Source organism: Botryllus schlosseri, chromosome 16 (genome assembly GCF_051294905.1).
Source record: "Botryllus schlosseri isolate E-star chromosome 16, Bs_hap1, whole genome shotgun sequence".
Classification (NCBI taxonomy): domain Eukaryota; kingdom Metazoa; phylum Chordata; class Ascidiacea; order Stolidobranchia; family Styelidae; genus Botryllus; species Botryllus schlosseri.
Genome location: NC_137251.1, coordinates 15,729,393 through 15,752,767, shown reverse-complemented (window position 1 = coordinate 15,752,767; position 23,375 = coordinate 15,729,393). Strand labels below are relative to the sequence as shown.

The following is a 23,375-nucleotide window of genomic DNA, read 5'->3' as shown; positions in this document are numbered from 1 at the left end:
CTGATACAACCACACACTGTGTACGTACAGTAGGGGAGATGTGGTACCGATGGATCAAAAATTGCAAAATGATCTCTGGCCCTCAAATCTTGAGCCGAGAATAGCGGATCTTTTGCTGTCTCAACACTTTGATACAAGCTCTAACTATCGCGGACATTTACATGAATATCCGCCTTTTCAACAAATATTTATGAACGTTTGAAATTTGTTGCTCGAACGTGTCATCGGTCCCCACCCGGTGGGTCCAAAGGCACACGACTATGGGACCTATGAGACATACGCTCAAAAACTCAAATTTGTTAACTTGTTCTGTTGTGTACTATAAGCTAAGCTACAGCAAGCCAATGAAGAATGTTTCGTCGCAACCTTCAAGAATAAAATAGATTATATCAACTCAAATGTTGACATAAAATCATGTTTTGATTTACGCCTAAACTCACAAAATTAATGCCACATACATATTACCCGCAAATCGACATTTTGACTTTCAAATACCTCGTAATATCGATAAAAACACTACATGTAACTATGATTTACAGCCTATATATATGCAGACAAGTTTCTGTTGTTAAGTGATTAGTTGGCCCATCTATTTTGCTTGATTTGGCTATGGTACCATAGGTCCCCCACCCCATAAATATTGTAATTGACTTGAAAATAGTCCACTCGAGGATGGTATTGATTCAAAACATATGTGGCATTATATACCCTGATACAAGCCCTATACTTCACTTCAAAAATTATGGCGGGTTTGTTAGTCTGAAAGGTGATATAGAAAAATGCAAATTTCGATCCAAATTTACTTTACACCCCCTAAAACGTAAACCATTCGTCACGAGCCCCATAACTCACGCAGGTCGAATTTTTTTTCATGTGAGAAAAGATTCTGTCAGCATATAATTGTAGACGAATTCACGGAGTGCAATCATGGAATTATCATGGAAAATTTTTCAAGTATTTTCGGTCCCAGTGATCCATCGGTACCACATCTCCCCTACATCAGCGAGTACATGCTTGCCGCATGACGATGTACAGTACACGTACAGGGACCGACCAACTTGCTATAGAAATAAACCTTTGGTGCCAGACTCACGAAAATTACAACGATATTGGGTCGAGGCTTCGCCAAATCAAACAAATTACGGCCTTGTAGCCTATGAAAGTACAATGGTACCGGATGTTATACTCTCTGATGTCACACTGTGTTACAAAGTGCTTCCGTGTGCTCGACCTCGCTTTACCTGTGGGGCTCTCAACTACCACATTTCGAAATGCGTCACTCATATGGAGTCATAGGCTACGATCCGTAGCGCTACCTATTATCGTTAAAATTAATGAAATCTTATTATTGAATTGTGTAAAACAAGATTTGCATTCATTATCATTTAAGTATCAGGTGGTTAACAAAGATTTTCGACATGTTGATTGTTTTTTTACATCCTAATTCGAAAGAAATATACCGGTGAAGCTAGACATTTTTGCATGATTCTATCCATTGCTTCTGTAAAAGTCATTGTAGGGTCGACACTTAACATGAATTCACGTTCGCCTGTGTCGGGTTCAATTCAATGTTCTGCTCAATTTCAACAAATCTGAGACAATCCTTTTTTTCTCACTCGACCTCTCGCAACTATTCGGCGTGGCGCTTACGGTACACCATTCGCGCGGAAGTCTTGAGAGTGTTATTGCGACGCAACCGCTGTTAAGTGTTAATAGATTATGACGGATCAAATTGTAGAAAAGCTGGACGGCATGGAAATCTTCGAGGATAAACGTGACGACTGTGGCGGGCAGACCAACAAAAACCACGAAGAGGAAAGCCTTCAAGAAGCAGCTCGTCGATTAGGATTGCTTCCGACCGCTAGAAAGCGACCTTTCAAGCCTCAAAGAACAACGTACTGGTAAGTACAACCAGCTGACGCACGACACTCGTTGTAAAACCCAGGAATTGTACCTGTAATATGTCATTCATGAATCTAATTTACTATTCAGGCACTCGATGCTATCGAATGATAACACCTGTCGACATCGCGACATGCGGATAAATGATCATCAGGTATACACAAAATACAATACATACATATTTTCTGGATTGTTCGCTATTGCTGCTATGTGCGATGGATTGCAACGTTGGCAACCTGTGATTACAGAATGTCTATGCATGCATAAATGAGTTAAAATCGTGTTTAGCTTCATTATATGCAATTCATTCTGCAGATTACTGCGACCTGCGTGCTACATCAATCGAAAGGCTACGGTTTTCGATAGGGTTGTGGCTCGCCGTTCCACTGGCGATGCAAATAATTTCGAACGCATGTTTCCTATAGATAAGTCGTTCTTGGTGTTTGTGGCATTCATGGTGTTTGTCGACTACTATGTTCGTTTGCGCCAGGCCTATTTTCTTCATTTTTATTCCGTAGATGCCTACTTGTAGGACGGTCCACTTCTAGGCTTTTATAGGACCAACGCTTACACGGATGAGATGGCGAGGAGCCTAGATAGCAGAGATGAGCGGATTTGAAATTTCTATGTCCTAATCCAATCCAAATCCGAACCTTCAAATCCAAATCCTAATCCATAACTTTTTCATATTCAAGTCCATGTCCAATCCTAATCCGATTCCAACTGGAAATTCAGAAAAAATACTAATATATGCAATGGAGGGATTCGAAAATTTTCTTTCACAACCAACGATTCACTTGATTCAAGATAACTTAGTAACCATAAGTACAATAATAACTGATCTGAATAAAGTTTGTCGCCATACGACATTTCAATCCCCCAGAAAATAGGTAAATCCAATCCTAATCCGTTCCGAAAAAATGTCTAATCCAAATCCGACAAAATTTCACAAATCCTGTTTTTTCAAAACCTAATCCTAATCCATGCTCATCTCTGCTAGATAGACCTCCAACACTGAGATAGGACTTCTGATGTCGTGTCACTCGCGGGATATGCCCCCCGTTTAAATGTTTAAAACATAAATAGTGTTGCGTCGCGCAGAAAATAACCTACTCACACGAAACCATCAAGTTTTCAGTCGGCCTATACGCCTACTATCAATACTTATTCGGCCTACAAGCTGGTTATCACCAACCATTTTATTCAAGGAACATGTCGATATGGCCTGCGCGTTCTGTAGGAGCAATCGGGAGGCTTACGCTGTCTTCTCTTCCCACTGGCTGAAAGACTCTAATGGGAAAGTAACATGCCCAGTATTGCGCAGGCAAGTGTTGTTATTACGTTCTAGTTCGCAGACGAATTCATTACAACACCGTTTTTCTATCGGAGAATCTATCATGCAGATTTGGACAACTAGAAAGTTCTCTTTGGTTCCAAATTTGATTAGAATTAGAATTACTGAATTCGAAAAAACTTCGGAATATAGCTGCTTGAAATTTCGAATTTGGAATAAGTTCAACGAAAATGACTGTTCAGTTCATGAATTCAGAGTTCATTCTCGACTTGGAAAGCCAGAAAGTAGAGCATAGAAACCAATTAGATTACCGTACCTGAATTTCGCTCTAAATATACCACTACAATCATCTAGGTGTCCAAGTCTGCAATCGTGGTACAATTATGCCTCTGACATTCTATGTTATCATAGTCGGCCATTGCCGCAAACAAAAAGCTGTGTGTGTATTGCAAGGTGTAACACGATCCGTGCCACGCAGCGGGAGTTCCGCTTTCAGCGTGAAATAGAGGTCAACAACAAATCCGGAATACTTTTCTCTCGGAGCTCCCGTCACCTTTGCTTTCTGTCTGGTTCTATCGATAACCGAGACTGCGGAATTCCTGGACAATTTCTTCATTTTGATGTGCTCTGTTATCAGCAGCAAACTTGATTAGTTGTACGTTACTTGTGTACCTATATTATCCTCTCTTGGCAGATATACTTGCAGAGTCTGTGGAGCCACTGGTGATGATGCACACACTGACAGTTACTGCCCAAAAAAATCAATCAAAGTACAACGCAACATGAAAGTTGTACTAACCACAACTATGAGCTCTGCTGGACTGAGGAATCGATTTTACTCCGACAGTTCGTAGGCTTGGAAGTCTAGCGTCGAGATCGATTTGAATTGGCCTCGATCGTGAAAGTAATGAATTCATAGTTGATATCAGCGAGGAAAATTGAAATTTCTGTTTTTGAAATGCCTGCATGCTGTCATCTGATTACTATTCAATTCTTGCTTCCGATTGTATATAAGCGTCGTTTTCGTTCGTTTTAAATCATGTGCGGTTTCTTTAGTAGTTTTTTTATTATGGATTTTCATTAAAGGATTGCTTTCTCACTTTTCGCTGAAAGGAATAGCCATAAAGACATCTGAATAGCTAGCTCGTTATGTTTGTTGTCGAGAATACGCTTGCTATGGTAAGGAACCGAAGTATTTCGACGGACTTCGTTTAATTGAGCTGGGCAGTCGGCTGATAACTTCAAAATATCATCAAACAACGTCAGAGGCGTCCAACCTTTTGGCCCACACGTGGCGTGAGAATGATAGAGCGGGTCACACAAGTGTTGATGACCGTCATTGGGTAGTTGAATGGGGCTTAGTTAAAACTGGAGGTGGTGACCTTCGTTTGGTTATCGTCGAGTTACCATATGGTACTGAGGCCGTGGTTAGGATTGGGGAAAGCTTTGGGCAGGCTTGTTAGAACTTTTGACTGTACCTCTGCAGGGTAATAGTCAGCAAATAATATATGCCAATTTTCTTTCTCGGAATGCAAGTTCACTACGAATTACGTAGGCGATTAACTTGATAATTCAAGGCATTTCGAAAATTAGCGAGATGGCCACTGATCATGGCCATTGGCCACCCCTGACCTACGTCATATTACTATTCAGCCCCAGATTCTGATGGTAAACTAATAATGGTCACCGCCTACGGCCGATCCTTAATATCACGGTCTCTTTGGGGTGGTAACCTTTTATAGTCATCACTAGGGCGATTTTTTTTTGACATGTCAAAAAAAGTCAAAATTGTAGCGTTAGGTCAAAATTGTTTACAAAATCATACATTTTTTGACCTCTACATTTAGTTTGTATCGTAGATTTTGCGCTGTCTGTGAACTTATCATTTGATAATTTACAGCCTGTAGCCTACTTTATAGGCCTACCGTTGTAAACGGCCCATCGTCTGCTTCTTGTGAATCATAAACGGTCAAATGAAACAAATAGTGACATGGTTTTATGGTCAACGTACCGCAATATCCTAACTGAAGCAAGACTGCTTGGGCATTGCATGGTTCTTACATCAAGAAGCGCCAGCTGAAAAATTGTGATATTGACAACATTGTCAGAATGAAACAACACGGTGCATCACCAGCAAGCGGTGTGCACACAACTTCAGTGTTGTCAGCTAACAACTGCTGCTGTTGAACGTTCTTTCTCCATTCTTGACAAGCTACTTAGTAAGAACAGACACTTTCTACCCGAGATAGCGCAGTGGCATAATCCGGGGCTGCAACACCAATGGGTGTGGGTTCGATTCCGACCGAGGTCGACTTCATAATTCCGGTAGCTAAGTGTTGGAGGTTTACCTAGGCTCCTGCTCGCCACCTCATCCGCGTAAGCGGTGTCTTACAAAAAAGCCTAGAGGTGGGCCGTGCTATATGTTGGCAGTTACGGAAAATAATGAAGAATATCGGCCTGGTGTAAATGACCATAGTAGTTGACAAACACCATGAATACCACAAAACAAACACTTTCTACCCGAAAATGTAGGAAAGTATCTTTTGTTGTACTACAACAAATTTTAATTATTCCACCATAATACGTAATGTAACTACTGCAATTCTTCATAGGGCCAGATTTCGTTAAAATACTAGTTTTTTCATGTAAAAATTCGTCAGTTTTTGAGCCAAAAACGTTCTTTCAGGCCAATCTACTTTGTAAGGACAGACAGTTCCAACCAGAAATGAAGATAAGTAGTACAATTTTAACATTATGTGCGAAAACACCTAATTTGCATACGTGAGGTCAAAATTTGGTCAAATTTCAGTTTTTTTAGGTCAAAAAAAGTCAAAATTTAGATTTTTTAGGTCAAAATCTTCCGTTTATTAGGTCAAAAAAAAGTCGCCCTAGTCATCACCTTCTCAAATGCTTCTCAGAGTTTGGATGTTGGACGGCAACCCTCTATACCTCACTTTCTCGCGACACCCCGGTTGAGAAACAATGGTGTAATGATATATAATTATGTGATAGATAAGAGATAGTATTACTCGAACCAGACATTGCAAACTGAGAAACACAGGCAGCTACTGCTGCGCTGGCGCGACCAACATCAAGTCTTGACATTAGTCACAACTGAAAATGACATCTAATTGTCCGATCATTTGGTCATTAGGCCTATACCTACCGCTTGTTCGATCTGGATTTCGTTGCCGTGATCGACAATGTGTTGTGGGAATTGTTCGATAAGCCCAGGGCGTATCAGTTAAGGCTACGGTGAACTTACAGCAGGGGCGAAACTTGTTAAGAAAGTTCCAACTGAACATGAATGAGAAACATAATATAATGAACCTGAGATAGATAGTGAAATAACGTATTCGCCAGAACATGATGTAGGGTATCTGCATAGAGCCCGACCTATATTGGGTTTTTGGGCCGATACCGATAAAACGGATATCTTCCACCTTCACCGATAACACCGATATATTCAGCCGATATTCAAATAAGGTGGAATCAACCTCAAAAGACGCATTTGCGAAACTTCTGGGCATTTTTACCAACAGCTTTACAACCATTGTCATACTCGAACATGAAATAAAAACTAGAAAGGCTGCATCTGGACACGTTGAAAGCAGGGCCGTAACAGCACTTCGTCAGCCCCCCCCCCCAAACGTTGGTCTTGGGCCCCCATATGGTGGTAAACCCCAGACCCCCCTTCGACTATACGGTGTCTACATTGGGTATACACTGTGTCTTCATTGGGTGTCCGTTTAGTGTGTCTGCTTTGCTTGCCTAATCGCGAGAAATTTGTATAATTCATTACTGAATCGGTCAATATGACGCTGTTTATACAGTGGGTGTCCGTTTAGTGAGTCAGCTTCGCTTGCTGAAGCGCAAGAAATTTCTATAATTCATGACTGAATCGGTCAATATTATCGGTATTGCTTTTGCTTAGCCTATATATTGCTATCAATTTTTATGCTCTCTCTGCTCCCATAATCTGATTTACCGGTAGAGCTGAGTAAGGTGTGTTTTTGAAAAGGTAGGACCCCTCAATAATAATTGAACATCTCCGGGCGTATACCCGTTGGCAGGAACGAAACAGCACTTCGTCAGGCCCCTCAAACAAACTTGAGTCTTGGGCTCCCATTGGGTGATAAACCGACCCCCCCCCCCATCATGTTCTTCGCTTTTGTCACGAAATTACAGTTGTACTGTTCAGTTAGCCAGCGGTAAGCGCGAAAATTTTGATAATTCATGATAAAATCGGTCAGTAAGATCGGGAATTGCATATATATTGCTATCAATTTCTTGTCCTCTCTACTCACGTAATCAGATTTACCGGTAGAGCTGTGTGAGGTGTCTTTAAAACTGTAGAGCCCGTAAATAATAATTAAACATCTTCTGACGGGTGGACTCGTTGGTATGACTTCGTTACATGATGTTATTTCGTGACCTCCTGTCTCCTATATCAAAAAATATAGAATCGCCCAAACGTACTAAACTAAAACATCACACGATTTCAAATTGGTATTTATTCACTGGATCTAATTTTTCCCTGCAGGAGGGTATTTGTCTTGTGAGGTTCAGATTACCAAGACAGGAACATTAGGCGCCTATGGACAAATAAACCCATATGTATTTCGTATATATAACGAAGTTTTCGGTCACCATAAGGGCAGTCCTTTTCGGCCAAGGTTTCACGCTGCCGATCGTTCTGGCACACTTCTTGGAGTCGCGTGTTACATGGCCTAAAACTGTATATGTATTGGTGCGTCGTGGCGCGGTAATGGCCTACGCCGATATGCCCATTTCTATAAATCCTGCGTATTTTTCCGTGGGGGAAGAGTACACAGTAATCATAACATTTGCCAACTTGAAATCGCGCCCAGCGCGAAAATTTTTTGAAAAAGTTGCGTAAAGTTTCAAAAAATACTCTATAATTTATGCTAATTCACCAAAAAATTTCGGGCTCCCTTCGAGCTCGCCCCCTCTCTGGGGGTTTGGGGTGCGGCAGTTACGGCCCTGCTTGAAAGTATAAGCTATATGAAATACAGCAATATTCCCAGTCTATAGCGGTCAAGGATTATAGTTTTCTGACTTCCTACCACCATGTTGTGACGTCGCGAAAATTGCCGATATGATTTCACATCCAATGGCCGATACCGATAATTCTTTCAAAGTGTGATATCGACTCGATATTATCGGTGAACCGATAATCGGTCGGGCTCTAATCTGCGTAGTAACTGGCCGCAAGCGCGGTTTGTTTCTGCCAAGATACGGTAACGTCCAAACTCAATAGAAAATATTAGATTAGGCGAAGGCTCACTAAAATTGGTTTCTCGCTGAGACCAATGTACTTTTCATCCTATTCCGATTACAAGTTAATTTATGTCAATAGCATCAACGTCAGACTGCTGAGTGCTCAGTCTTCTCTGTGCTCACCCGCCTAGATCATCTAATTCAGTGATTCTCAACCTTTTTCACATCGCGTACCGGTAAAATTTCAAAAAATGTCTTGCGGACCGGTGAACTTTCGAATATTGAAATGAAGCCAAAATGTAAATATGCAACCGTTTTTTTTGCAATTATGTGGTGCTAGAGAGTGACTTTTAGAAGGTTTTGATCGTAATAAATTCATGAGTCTGTTGAGTCGAGGTATAATTGCCTTGTCCAGATAAACGTGCTACCGCCGAGAGTCGTTTACAGTCTTTCGCGGCGAAGGTCGTTGGTTTAACCGACCACGCCAACTCGAATAATATTCTTCTCTTTGACAATATCGAGAGAAGACGCGTTTCGGAGTCGAACCAAGCACCTTGAGCTACCTTGCTCATTGCTCACTATCACCAGACGCAGGCTACTCTGGCAACTACGAATAAAATGCGCTGCACTAAGACACCTTACAGCAGCTATACCGGCCATCCGCAAATCCGGGCCGAAAAAGCACTTCGTCCGCCCACCCTAAAAAAAAAACTTTGGTCTTGGGCTGCCACAGGGCGATGAGTCAAACTTCCGGAGGCTTCGCCCCCAGACCCCACAGTTGGGTGGCTGTTTTTACCTGTACTTGTGAGCACATTCCTTCTACTCAGTGTAAGCAGTGAGTCTATGTCAGGGGTGGCCAACCTTATTGCCATTCACGGCCGCATTGCGACGGCTCATGTAGCCTACGGCCGCATTCCAGGGCGTAGTTATAATAAACTAGCTGGACGCCATATACCTATGTTAAACTGTCTATGTGTTGTGTATTTCCGGTACACTCAGTACTAATCTCTTTAATGACATAGGCTTACTTTACGCACCGAAATGCCGAGTGGTCAGTGGTCATGCCATGGCATTGTCGACAGTCGCGCGAAGCGTGAAAAACTTTTCAGATTCGCTGATGAATTTCGTCATTAATATTAGTAGTTTTACATATTACTGATCAAACATTTATCCTTTCTCAACACATGTGATCCGATTCACCGGTAGAGTTGATGGAGGGGGTGTTTTCGAAAATTTAGGGCAAGTTATAAATGATGATGCATCTTCGGCTGGGCCAATTGTTATTAGTCACTTTGTTACATGCTGTTATTTTTTACCTGCCATCAAGATTGTCAGTATAGGGAGGAGCACACGATTCCGAGCTGGTATTTCTATATGAGGCGCATCGTTTTCCTCTGCTGTTCGCCTCTGTACTGTATAGGGATCTGATTGCAAAGGACGCTACTATATATTTAAAAAGAAAATAATGTCACGTGTATTCGCGCGGTTCAAGATTAATTAAAATCTCTCGAGAAACCGGGAGTTAATTCGTAAATTGAAATTGCATGTCGATGGCCGCCAACACATAGCCTACTAACTGAATTACGTGTCCACGGCCGCAGGTTGGCCACCCCTGGTCTACGTAGCTTAATCACGCCAATAGCGAAAATTTTCGCTCATTCATAACTGAATTGGTTTTCTCGCTGGCGAGTTTTCGGCACACATTTCGGAGTCCCGTGTTAGCTAAAACTTCATTATGTGTTATTACCAGGGCTTTGGAGCCGGAGCCCCGGAGCCGTGCATTTTTACCGGAGCTGGAGCCGGAGCTCTACATAAAATTCAGCCGGATCCGGAGCTGGAGCCAGGTATTCGAGGGTAGCTCCGGCTCCGACGTGTTTCATAAGTTGCTATTGTATATGAAACAACCATATCTGCTGAGTTCACATGATTCAACAGCATGCCTTCGTTTAATTAAGAATCTTTTCCTCTTTGGCGCTACCTTTTCCGACTAACCATGTTCCTGGGGATTTAACAGTAACGCAGTCGTATGTTCAATTTTCATACATGAATGCCGAACCTCGGTATGCGAAATATGCCTGTGAATATTGTGGGTATTCGGCATACCCGCAATTTCATCATCAGCACAACCTTGTTGGCCAATTGTATGGTTCGAAAACAATGATCGCTGTGTATTTTGGTTGCACATGTCGATATGACGGGCACGAGCCGAGAAATTCCATCTCATCGTTGCTATGAATCGGATGAGCAAATACTCGTTTGATCGTGATAGTTCTTTGATCGGGCCGTGAAATTGGACAATTTTATTGAGTATGCAATTATGCATGCTAATTGGAATTCAAAGAGGTGGTCAAAGTAGTCAAGAAAGCTACTCAAGTAGAAGTAGAAGTAGCGACGAAAAAATATACTCAAGTACGAGTAGAAGTACTTTTTCCATAAGCAACCTAAAACTACTTGAAGTAGAAGTAGAATTGACTGACTTTAAAAGTACTCAAGTAAGTAAGTAGTTGTGAAAACGATCCTAATTTGTTCACATGGATTGTATAAATGTGCAAATTGAGCTATGCGAAAGTTGACGAGCTTGATTCACATTGATGCATACCAGCAGGTATCCAATTTACGATAGCATAAGCATTCGTCCACATCATGGGATGAAAATGATAGGAGTGATATGGAAATGCGATACTTATCCTGTTTTCTCGAACAGCACGTTTTAGAAAATAACATGGTATGGCGCCATCCCCCATATTATAAGGTCAGTAGTTTAGTCGAAGAGCAATACGGAGAAGTTGTATGGGATACGGTGTAAACACTTTGTGCGATTAGTAAACGTTAATAAAAATATAACTCAAAGTATATGATACTGGGAATTGAAAAGTGGAACACGTTTTTCATGCCTTAATTCCAGAAAGTTTCAAAGGCGGTATGCTGAAACAGCTCTAAAACTAACAAAAAATGTCAAAGTCCACTTTTCCAAGTTAGGAAGCGCCATGGACATGCTAGATTACAATATGACAAGTAAATGCTAGATTGCGAAACGTCAGTTTCAAACGTTATGATGAGACATATATACTGCGATGAATTATTTCATATGGGCGAAGGGCGACGATGTGGTGTGAACTCAGGGATATCTAGATATCTAGTTCTAGATATCCCTGTGTGAACGGAATCACGCCAATCCGCTACCTAAATTATATTCATCAATACTATAGTGAAATTATACTGGTAACGCCGTATCCACTGCGCGCGAAGCGCGACGAAAATTCTGGGCTTTACTCAACTTTTATGGAAATTAAATGTTGCTACTCCGTGAAATCAGCCCCGAAATTCCTCAGGCTATCTTCCTGATTGAAAGATTGAACTACTTCTACTTGACGAACTGAAAATAGCGAAAAGTAAGTAATTAGATCACAAAATATTATGAAGTAGAAGTAGAAGTAGCAAAAATCAGATCTACTTGAGTAAGTACCAGAAGTAGAGGAAAACTACTTGAGTACTTCGAAAAAGTAGAAGTACTTCGTTACTGACCACCTCTGGAATTCATTACTGCGTATCATCGTCATTCACTCCAGTAAGGATTGCCGAACGTAAATAGGGGATGCCAGAAGAGTAGCCAAAAATCCCCATGGAATTTTATGTTGGAGACAAATTACTGATTTGATACGCGATTTCCAATTTGTAGGCTAATCATCTGTTTCGTAAAATTGTAAATGTGCATACTGCATAGTTGAATTCGTTATGGGCATGGCGCAATGTGCATGGCACAGTGTTTCATTCGAATATTCGATTCGTTTCAACGGGAAAATATTATATTCCGATAAACTTGATCGACACCGGATGGACTGGTAACGAGTGCACCAATATCGAACGTCAAACCATTGGCCATTTGGTACAATCGAATTTCTATTGATCACGTCGTTATATCCACCCACATTGCTCTCACTTCAGTTACAGTCGAACAATAATCGCACATTTAAAGATTGAATTGAGCTGTATGGCTTAATGTTAACGAGTACAGGGCCAGTGTTAAAACGCCGCATCAGAATTCTAATGTGTACGTACACATTAATGGCACGGAGCAAAGTGCGTTCTAGTGCAACTATGATGTTATCGACAATTGACAAGTATTCATTATGTCGTCACAAGCTGGCACGGTGGCACCTATGTCTTCGTTACTGCATCCGATGTTACTGACGGCTGACAGACTCTAGATTACTATAGAATAGATAACTAACCTACGGGTAAATTAGTCATATATATAGACCAGGGGTGGCCAACCTTTTCGGCTAAAGGGCCACATGAAATTGACGAACGAGTGCGCTGCCCGCTAGCCGTGTCAGGCGCGTAAAATTTTCTAAGGTAATATTACTATTACTTGGGTATATTGCGGGTCGACTGTATACCGCCCACTGGGCTTAGTTTGCAAGGACATGACTATTCGGCATCTGGACATATCGATATCGAAGATTTACGCTAATATACGACAATCATTTCGTGCCTACATTTCATCGTCGTAGATCTTTCTGCGAGCGCAAACGCGAAAATACTTTCTCCCGTAATTGCGAATAATCTATAGCTAGACTCAATCGGCTAAATCAGGCGTTTTTTTCATTTTCAAATGGGGGTAGGCTACAAAGAATGAAATCGTGGTACAATTAAACACGCGAAGCGTGAAGAAAAATTTTACTACCTTTTTAATTTATTGTTATGCATGACGATTTACTAAAAATGTGACTAGACCCTGGATCTGCCAATGCGTCGGAACTGATATTTTAGTCATCAACATCCCAAGTGTCGCGGCCAGACTAATCATATTTTTGGTTGGCCTTGCAAGTTCACAATCTGAGCAATTCAATTTCGATAATATAATGGGATATTAGCTCGCGGGCCACCCAAAACCTTCTCGTAGGTCACATATGGCCGCAGGCAGCGGGTTACCCACCCCTGATACGGACAGACACCTTCGATAGTTTTCAGGGCCGGAGCCGGAGCAGTAGTAATAATGCGGCTCCGGAGCTGGAGCCGGAACTAATGTATGATAGGAAAAAGCTCCGGAGCTGGAGCAATGCAAATTTACGGCTGCTCCAAAGCCCTGGTTATTACGCCGTGGCGCGGTAATGGCTGACTCCGAAATGCCTATTTCTATAAATCACGGAGAAGGTCACCTAATAAGCAAGACATTTAGTGACGCTAAATCGCGCAAAGTGCGAAAAGAAATTTAAAAATGTTGCAAAAAGTTTTTTAAAAAAATACGCTATGATATATGTTCACTTGCAAAATAATTTAGGGCCCCTTTTAAGTTCGGCCCTCTCCAATTGGGCGGTTTGGGATGGTCCTGAACAAAACGAATGAATCGAAAACGAATGATCGCGCACACTGCGCTGTTTAGCGATGAGTCAGCTCGTATCTGTTTGTACTTGTCGCTCGCATGTCGTTTAAAGACATGTCGTGAACTTCAAGTCAAATCGAACATGTTTCTAGCCCTCTTACCTCACGAAGTTCTGAATAAGTTTAGAATTTTATGTTTTATTTATTTTACCAATGGACAAGCCTTCAACATTGCATCTTGAAATTAAGGTATAAAATTGCAATATGTCTGGCGGACCGGCGGGAATGTCGTCGCGGACCGGCACCGGTCCGCGGACCGGCGGTTGAGAACCACTGACTAATTCACGGAACTAGAGTGGGTTTCAATCGTGTGATCTAGTTCAAACACCTGTAATAATGGAAACTGCTCATCATAGCTAATAATCCAATAGTAAGCGCCACTGTCGTTGTGATGATCCCGATGGGCAAGAGAGAAAGATATTATTGATTTGTCAACCGTGGAAATCGATAACATGCATAACAAAAATGCAATTTGTCAAAGTGTGGTATACTGATAAAGTATGGTATAGACCAGGCCTGGGCAAAGTGCGGCCCGCGGGCCAAATGCGGCCCGCCGATCGATTCTGTGCGGCCCGCGAAAGGCTGCTTGAAATTTAAAATATCAAACCTACTTTTTAATGTTGCTGCGTGGACTAAAACCATACGATGTATAAACTGGACCGGAAATTCCGGAAAGCCGGAAAGCCTGTTCATTAACATACCGTGATTACGCAGCCTATACGTACCTCACATGCTTAATCCAGCTTAAAACTAGAGTCAATCTATAGCAAGTTATACCGTTAGAATTAAAGTCACAAGAAGTCACCAAACCTTCTTTGGTGCCATTGTCACATTACGCATTAAACGGTCTGTGTTTGAAATTGTTACGCGATGTGTTTCCAAATCATGAAACAAGTGAATCAATGCCCATGATTTATATGAATATATCACCACCCATAAAGGATGTCAAAAAAAGAAAGCCGAAAGTTGAAATTCAAAGATGGTTAAACTGCAACCTTCGCTAATCAACAAGGCCATTTCAACAAGCTGCACAGTGCACACTTCTCAGAAACCAGCTACCAAGACAATAAGATATATAATGTCATTAGGACCGTAACTCCAGCACCTCAAACCGCCGTGGCGAGCTCGACGGGCGCCCAAAATTATTTCATGAGTGAACATAAATTATATGGTATTTTTTGAAAATTTATGCAACTTCATTCAATGGTTTTTAGAAAGGGCATTTCGGCGTTAGCCATTACGGCGCCACGACGCACCAAGATAATGAACTTTGGGTCACACGGGATTCCGAGAATGGCACTTCAATTGCAACTGCTGATCAAATTAACTCAGTAAAGGGAATAAAGCTCGACAGCGAGAAAACCTTGGCCGAAAAGGACTGCCCTTATGTTGACCGAAAACCACAAAGTCCAATTGTCCATAGGCAATATTTGCCAGTGAAGAAATACCAATCGGGAATCGAGGTCGTCTTTTTAGCTTGGTACGCTTCGCCGATTTCAACATCTTTTCACATAGCAGACGGGAGGTCACGAAGTAACAACATGTAACGAAGTAATTATACCAACGCGCCCTCCCGAATATTTCCAAGACAGTAGGCCTACCTCATTCAGCACTAGTGGTAAAACTGAGTATAGGCCACTACGTTGGCTGAGAGAGGTTAAAAAATATAGCAATATATTTGCAATTACCAATATTATTGACCAATTGAATCATGAAAAAATTCCGCGCTTCCCGCGATTAGGGCATACAAGACATTTCGTGCATCTTGCATCTCGATGGGGGCTGGTAGTGATAGAAAAAACACGGATAGAGGTTTAAAGAGAGCTCAAAATGTATCATGTTTAACATTGTTTCAAAATATGACGGCAAATAGATATTTTTTGCGTAATGAACCGTCACTTTGTCATTCCTCAATATCAACACAACCACTGAGCACCAATTCGTGTAATAGGCCTACACTCACACTGCTTCCAATTTAGAAATAAAATCAATACGCTGGATATTCTAAAATTTCTGACTCGGCCCGCCAACATATTTCTGCTTCTCATTTGGCCCGCGGAGAAAAATAATTGCCCACCCCTGATATAGACGGGAGTCTCGATATAACATATTACTCAAGGCTGAGCCACCCAAGCCCATGAGCATCACACAGAAGTCGTTACCCGCGAAACGACGTCATGGATGAATATTTATACCTAATTTGTTGACAAAAATTACTGAAATAACTAGATCCCAGTCATGATAATGGCTTGCCAGATCGACACGGCATAGCTAGTCTAGCATGAAATATATGATATCTGTGATTATTGGTGATGCGTGACGAGCTGTTTAAAATAATTTCACAGAAATTCTAAAAGATGTACTACTGTACTGTAATCGTAATATACTAATACGTGAACATAATAACATTCATAGCAGTGATAGTTTCGTGATGTTTAGCTTAGTTTTGAGAATTAAGGAGGCTATTACTATTGCAGGGTTCTTTTGGACAGCGTTTTGGTCTAGTATGCCCAGTGATCATGCTTTCTCTCATAAAGGCCTGAGTACTAGGAATAGATTTCAGTTTCAATTATTCACTTTCACTGGTAACACTGTGCTTGCTCTTATGACTTTGTTTTCCATACTGTTCATATGATATCACCATATCAGTATGATCTACATTTACTTTACAGAAATTGGAAAATACTTGTAGCTGTTTGTTATCAAATCGCAGCTGTGGTCTGGTGTCTGCCTGTCTGAACAATCCATTTGGAAAGTAATCTTCAATATTCCGTTCTCCAAGTACCCAAGATAATAACCTACATTTTCGTTCCGAGTCATGGTTAAGAATCGCCTTTCAAATGTGAAAGGAAAGGTAATAAATATATTTCTAGATAAGTCAGCAATTATTATTATTACACTTACACACCTGTTCACGTGATATTTTCAAAGGAATTTCACCTGGATTTGACGGTGCCAATCCCTCCAAATTGTTGCTGTGGGTGTTTAGAGAGATTATCGATAGAGTCATTGCGATTTCTACTGTTTCAAAGGCAGCAAATTCCGGAGCCATATCAATTGTTGAACAGACAATGTGAGTATGATATCTGTACTGCAGTTCCTCGCAACTAGATTTTTCCTGCTCTCTTGAAATGATAAATAGATCAGAAACTATACAGATGGATATATTGCCAAATTTCTTCTATTTTAAGATTACATTAAGTAGGCTGTGTGTTGATAGAGCTAGTTTTTCGTATTTTTCATTGTGTTGAACTCCTTTTAAAATGGTAGTGGTTACGGTTGCCTACCTTTCCTGAAGTAGGAGGTTAATTAGACTTGTGCATGCGTGTTAACATTAAACAGAAGTTGGCTTTGTCTAGAAAATTTGTAATCGTATTATTTCCATAATTAAATTTACTTTGCCATTCACAGATTCGAAGGGTGACAGAAAGGAAAGGACTACCGCTGAAAAGTATGTTTTTGTAACATTTTATTTATTGAGAAAGGCTGGCAGTCTCCCGTATCAATAAGCCGAGTATAGCAGTGCAAGAAAAAATTTGTACTTCTCGTGTTCATGAGGTTAAATTAGTTGTAAGTATGAACATTACGACTGTTCAAAATTAACTTATTTTTCTAGTTTTACTGGCTGCTTGATACAATTGTCTGATTGGAAAATAAAGATGCTCATCAAATTTGGCTCAATTACAAATTGTAGTCACAAAATTATTGGCGTAGAAATTTTTGGATTTGAACAAAATAGTATTTATGGTGTGAAATCTTTCATTATAAATTATAGAATTACTCACCGTAAATACTATATTTTCAAAGCCAAAAATTTCTACGCCAACAATTTTGTGACTACAATTTGTAATTGAGCCAAATTTGATGAGCATCTTTATTCTCCGATCTAACAATTGTATAAGTAAAATGTGAAAAGGGTATTTTTGAACAACCCCAAGGAACACGTGTCCTTATGTTCTCAAGCGTGCTCAAATAGCCTTTGCCTCTTCAGCTCTGCACAGTCACGGTGTGAGTCTCGTAACGAAAAGCAAATCTTTGGCTTGCTAGAGAGTTTGAAAAGCTCCGAAGATTTGATAAAGTCTGCGTTCTCCGCCGGCAGCGTTGAAGAAATTCACTTCTGTATCGGACCGACACCGATATCACCGAGAGAAATTTATTGCTTGCGGTTTTCTAATTTCCATTCCGGTATGTACTGGGTTGTAATGACTCAAGTCATGACTCTACTCAAGTCATTTTCTAAAATATGGAAAAGACTTGATTCACTTTGTATATTAACTTTCAAGAGTCATTGCCAGGCCGTGTTATTTTTGGCATATGCCAAAACTGCCAAAAATAACTTATTTTTGGCATTTTTCGATTTTTATTTTTGGCAGTTTTGGCATCGTCCTCTAAATAGATAGTTTCAGCCTCGAATTAGTCACAAAAACGCTTTATTTAGGCTAGTTTGTCAAAAGACACCACAAAATGTGCAGCATCCACGTATAATCAGTGCCAACGAACAATAAGAAGAAGAAAAAAACCTAACGATTTCATAGGTTAATAATATCAAACAAAACCACAAAATGTGCAGTATCCATCGGAATCACTGCCAATGAGCAAAAAAAAATGAAAGAAAAGCCTAACAAACACGCTCAACAGCTGATTGTTACAGCTGTTGAATAGACTTAAATCGTTTGCACTGTAACAGTGCTTCCAAACTCTTTTCAGCTAAGTTTCTCCTAAATTCATTTCTCGCCCAGCGAATCTGGGAAATATCGGCTTCAACAGTAGCCGTTGAGGGAAAGAATGTTGCCAGTCATCCACAAAAGGTTTTCAGAGCTTCAAAATCTTTGGAGGGCCGAACCGGCTTCCATGCATCATGAAAATAGATCACTACGCCAGTGCCATCGATCTCATTGTGGAAAGAATTTTCTTCCCGATCCTTTTCCAGGAGTTTCCTGCGTTGTCTCTCAACACATTCTATTTAGTAGCCCGACTATCATTTCTCCTTCAGTCTACCGATATATTTTCGGAGGACTTCTATCACTTCAGGTGGCTTTAATATTACCAACTCGCATGGAAGAGTCCTGGGAAGGTTAGATTGTTTAAGAACATTGACGCAACAAGACTGTCTGGCAAAACGAGACTATGCATCTCAGAAATAGCCAGACAGTTTGTTGCGTCACCATGTTCAACTCGATCGCGATGCAAAAATCGTGGTTGGTTTTGGGCGTTCCAGTTCCATGAGCAGAATACAATTTATATTTTAATAATCAGTACTGCGGCAGCTTCTCATTGATACCTGTTTTATCAAATTTAGCGCTCGACAAGCTGGTCAAAAATGGTCGTAAAATTGCCTTTGGACAAATGGAAAGTATGACGTAAACGAAATGCAGTCAGCCGTTCAATCTCGCTGTACCCACACCATTTAGGACACCATGCTTTCACCCCTAATGGGTGGGCTGGACCCAAATTAAGAAACCTGCCTTTCACAAACACTCTTCTCGCTTGTAAAGCGGTCATGTTAACACAACACCATGAACAAAATGCACTATTTGGCAGGCCGTGTTATTTTTGGCATGTGCCAAAAATTGCTTATTTTTGGCATTTTCAAATTTTTATTTTTGGCAGTTTTGGCATCTGGCTCCTGAAATGCCAAAAATAACACGGCCTGGTCATTGCCCATCAGAACCAGTAATTGATAAATAGACCTACAAACTATCTTTTATCTATTTGAATAAACATGCTTTGAGTATGAAAAATGAGTAGAGTATGAATCAGAGGCCTTTGGTATCACCCATGAGTTTCACAGAAGCGAGTTGAGCCTGACTCAGACTCGATCTGTTGCTCCTTGACTTGGACGTGACTCAATGGTGAATTGAAAATGACTAGACTTGACTCGAATCGAAACTATTGTCAAATTGACTTGGGACTCGGAACCTCGTGACTTGGTTACAACCTTGGCTGTAGCACAGATCTTCAATGGTTGTTTTGTTTCCAGATGATTCTCCAGTCACTGTGTCTCAACAAGTTGAGGAGCTGTGTCGTCGAAAATTATGCAGCTTGTTGTTTGCGAGGGACGAATATTTTCTTACAAGTTGTCAGACTTCTACCGTTCATATTTTTGCTCTCACGACATCCGGAAGTCTGGGAAAAGGATGGATGCCTTGGCCTCAATACAAGTACGCTCTTTCTTGTGATTTTAAAGTAGTATGAAATTCTAATATCTGAATATGTTTTATGGAAGGGCTGAGAGCAGATATTATTAATTGCTGCACTGAATATTCTGAACGGAATAAGCTCTGTGATATATGCCAAGTCATTCTGGAAATAATTGAAATAACTGATTGGTGGTACAGAATTGAATACTATACAGTACAGCCTTCAAAAGTACATTCATAATGAAGGTTTATGAACTCGATGAAATGAACGCGTGCCCTTTATCTGTGACTTACATTGATGTTAGAACTCTATCATAGCACTTCTAGGGTCAAACGCTATACGCATTTGTTTGGACTCACTGAAACATATGTCGACACGTATGCTCCATGTTGCTGAAGTGAAAATCCATCGTTATTTGCAATGTATGCCTCTCTGGTGTATTTCGCTTAAGACGACCACGCAATGTTGACCTTATCACAATATGACACCGTATCGGGATCGAAAGTTACTACCTTCCGGTCACAAGTCAATTTGAGTCGCCGCAATTTTTTGATCGAGTCAAATCGGCGAAAATTTCCAACGTGACTCTGGTCAAGTTGAGTGGACTCAAATTTCCATTCAAAATTGTATGGAAGTATATGTTATTGAATTTATTGAAGTTATTGAATAAGATGCTGCAAAAGGGCTATAAAGACAGAGCCAATCTCATTTATGTAGAGAAAGTATAGTAATGCTTGGGCGTGTTGGCTGAATGGGTTCACAAATTTCGTCAAAATGTCTAAAAAAAAGGACCAACTATAGTTGTTATACACCTGACTGGTTGTCATGACATTATACCCCCAGTCAACCCCGTTATCGAATATTTAATGACTTGAATATTGAATCGGAAATTTGTATTTTTTGTGCATCAAGTCTGTGTCAAGTCGAGTCATTCGATAGTTTTCATACATCGAATCCGAGTGAACTCAAGTCATTTTGGAGCAGTAACTGGAGTCAGTCCATGTTATTCAGAAAACGTGACTCGGATCTGATTTGAGTCAAGTTGTGACTCGAGTCATTCCAACACTGCGTTACGCTACGATACTTCATGCACTCTGTCGGTTGTTGAATAAAGTGGATATGAGGTGAAATCAGAGGGGAGTGACAATGTCACTATCGCAAGCGAGCAAGACTATCCTTACTGGAATATTGACATTTTGCCTCCCGCTCGTCTTTCAGAGTCAACCCCAAGAAAGTACAGCTGATCCTCACCTTCCATCCGGACGAACAACAGTCGAATGAAATCGAGCGCAACAAGGAAAATATTTCTTTATCCGCAAGCAACGGTAGATTACCAGTTACGAAGGACGCTGTTTCCAACTCCACTGCCAATATCTTGACTTCGAATATCGAAACGGGCTCCACTGTTCCAGTCAACGATTGCCACAAACGTGGATCCAACCTGAAGTGTGAAAATGACACTGTGCACATAGACGCTTCCGAAATAACCTCCGGCGATCTTAAGCAAGAGCTTACAGCCATCGATAAGTCTCAAGGTGTAGGCGAGGCTTCTAATTCCGCTGAAGATTTGCTTTCTAAGCAGCTAGACGAGTCCTTGAATTTGAAATGTGATTCGGCTATTCCCCGCGTTTGGTATAAGGCTGTCGTTTCTATAAAGGGTGTCAAGTATTGACAAGGGCTGGGTACAAAGATTCATGTTCTCAAAGCTGAATCAGGTCGATTAGTATAAGTACATATTTTCGAGTAATTTTCGAAATTTTACTTGCTCCGTGCTGTTGAGATGGGTCTATACCTTCCTCTCAACGCGATAAATTCAAAACCTGGATTGGCCTTCAAAATTATGCCGCTCAAGCCCAAGAATATTCATTTAAATCAGTGGTTCTCCACCTTTTTAAGCTCGCGGACTGGTAAGCTGTACAAATTAGAAACTTCACGTAATGCTGCCTTTTTTAAACAAGAATTGTTATACGTGGTTCTATTGTATTTTCCGGAATGCGAAATTTAAAACCAACTAGACTTGGATTGTCCGTTTTTTTTTAAGAATTGCGACTTTGCTGTTTTATCGCCTCTGTTTTACTGCCAATTGTCGCTAAATTGTACCATCGAAATCGAACGAATTTTTATTTATAAGTGTTCTTCATATAACTTCCACATATAACTGGTCTTGACGGAGATGTAGGCTACTTGAAATCAACTTCCTACAGCGCTTGCAGTATTGTTGTATATCTCTGCGGCGGAATCAAAAGTAGCCTATTTCCATTTTACACCTTTGAGAAAATTATCTGTATGTAAAGTTTTCATATCCTTTCAGCAATATTTCGGCGATGTTTAACTTTGAAACAATGATATGAACATAAACATGGCCAATATATGTTGATGAAATATCAAAATTCTTGAAAGACTTGATTTTTTTTCAAGTTTTCAAAATGGACCTTTAAAATTTGAATACTGGACTGGAGATACTTTGTTGCCACCTCGACGATATACGCTTAGTAGAGTAGACCATGAACTCTATATTGCGACACCATGTGGAAAAATAGGTTCCAGATTTCTCTACTTAACGGACAGGCGTCCAACTTTTCGCATTTTGTAATTGAGATGTAAAATCATTATATATTTGTCGTTCCAGGAGCAAAATTGGTACGGATCGGTGATTGAGAACCACTGATCTAAATGACATTCCCATGAAGTAGCGATCTGCCCGCAGCACATGATCACAATGAAGTAGTCGCGGTCAAGAGCGACAAAAATTTATTGTAACTAAGTTTGACCGGCATTTTTTTCATGGTAGCCGCGAAAAGGTGCTGGTACATGTTTGAACTTTCCATCATTGTTACCGGTATTACGTGACTTGAAGAACTCGGGTACTCGATTTGCCCAGCTCTAGTATCGAGTCGTATTGCGGTCAAGAAATAAGTCGCGTAGCAGTCCTTCAAATGCTGCCTTCAGTAAAAATCGAGGGACTCAAAACGAAAACAGTGTACGCGACAAATGTCTAAAATATAACCCCGACCCTACTTGTGTACTTGCAGCATGCTTTAGCTTAAATGTGGTAGCCTACATTGTTTTGTGACAATGTTTTCGCGCAAACTGTGGGTACCGGTATCCAAATGCAGCTCCAACTCCAACTTGCAAATTTCGTTATTTTGAGAGCGGCGCAAATGCGGTGTCGTTGTTTTAACAATTTTACACGAAATGTTTATCCAAAGTGTACAATATGTTTCTCCTTGATCTATATTGCGACTTTGTTGAGGTCGCCTGTAAAATTTCGTTTCGCCATATTCATCATACATCTACGTGCGCACTGCGCATAGTAATATGTTGTTGCCAATATATTTTTAGTAATACAAGTTTTGCGTTTATTGCTAGTCTCGTCGATGTCGCCCCAATGATGCAATGCTGTGCCACAAAA

At 40.7% G+C, this 23,375-nt stretch overlaps 2 protein-coding genes and 1 long non-coding RNA gene across 4 annotated transcripts in view; all 3 read left to right on the top strand.

Moving 5' to 3' along the window:
- Nucleotides 1–23,375, top strand: part of LOC145458412 (uncharacterized) — a 222,961-nt gene that overhangs the window by 8,638 nt on the left and 190,948 nt on the right. The gene's annotated exons all lie outside the window — the stretch shown is intronic.
- Nucleotides 1,154–4,338, top strand: LOC145459051 (uncharacterized). The gene is made up of 4 exons (XM_080337630.1): nt 1,154–1,901; nt 1,993–2,056; nt 3,111–3,226; nt 3,891–4,338. The coding sequence occupies exons 1-4, from the start codon at nt 1,720–1,722 to the stop codon at nt 4,048–4,050; spliced, it is 522 nt and encodes a 173-aa protein (XP_080193756.1). The 5' UTR covers nt 1,154–1,719; the 3' UTR covers nt 4,051–4,338.
- Nucleotides 16,470–23,325, top strand: LOC145458975 (MAD2L1-binding protein-like). Its single transcript, XM_080337490.1, has 6 exons — nt 16,470–16,676; nt 16,754–16,895; nt 17,234–17,273; nt 17,814–18,007; nt 19,803–19,983; nt 21,182–23,325. Exons 1-6 carry the CDS (start codon nt 16,641–16,643, stop codon nt 21,633–21,635), a joined length of 1,047 nt encoding a protein of 348 aa, XP_080193616.1. The 5' UTR covers nt 16,470–16,640; the 3' UTR covers nt 21,636–23,325.

Excerpts from the sequence above, each read along its gene's own strand:
- LOC145459051 (XM_080337630.1), top strand. The coding sequence starts at position 1,720 with ATGACGGATCAAATTGTAGAAAAGCTGGACGGCATGGAAATCTTCGAG. Across the intron at positions 2,057-3,110 it reads TGCGGATAAATGATCATCAG|GAACATGTCGATATGGCCTG; the intron begins GTATACACAAAA and ends ATTTTATTCAAG. Across the intron at positions 3,227-3,890 it reads ACATGCCCAGTATTGCGCAG|ATATACTTGCAGAGTCTGTG; the intron begins GCAAGTGTTGTT and ends CTCTCTTGGCAG.
- LOC145458975 (XM_080337490.1), top strand. The coding sequence starts at position 16,641 with ATGGTTAAGAATCGCCTTTCAAATGTGAAAGGAAAG. Across the intron at positions 16,677-16,753 it reads TTTCAAATGTGAAAGGAAAG|GAATTTCACCTGGATTTGAC; the intron begins GTAATAAATATA and ends ATATTTTCAAAG. Across the intron at positions 19,984-21,181 it reads ATGCCTTGGCCTCAATACAA|AGTCAACCCCAAGAAAGTAC; the intron begins GTACGCTCTTTC and ends CTCGTCTTTCAG.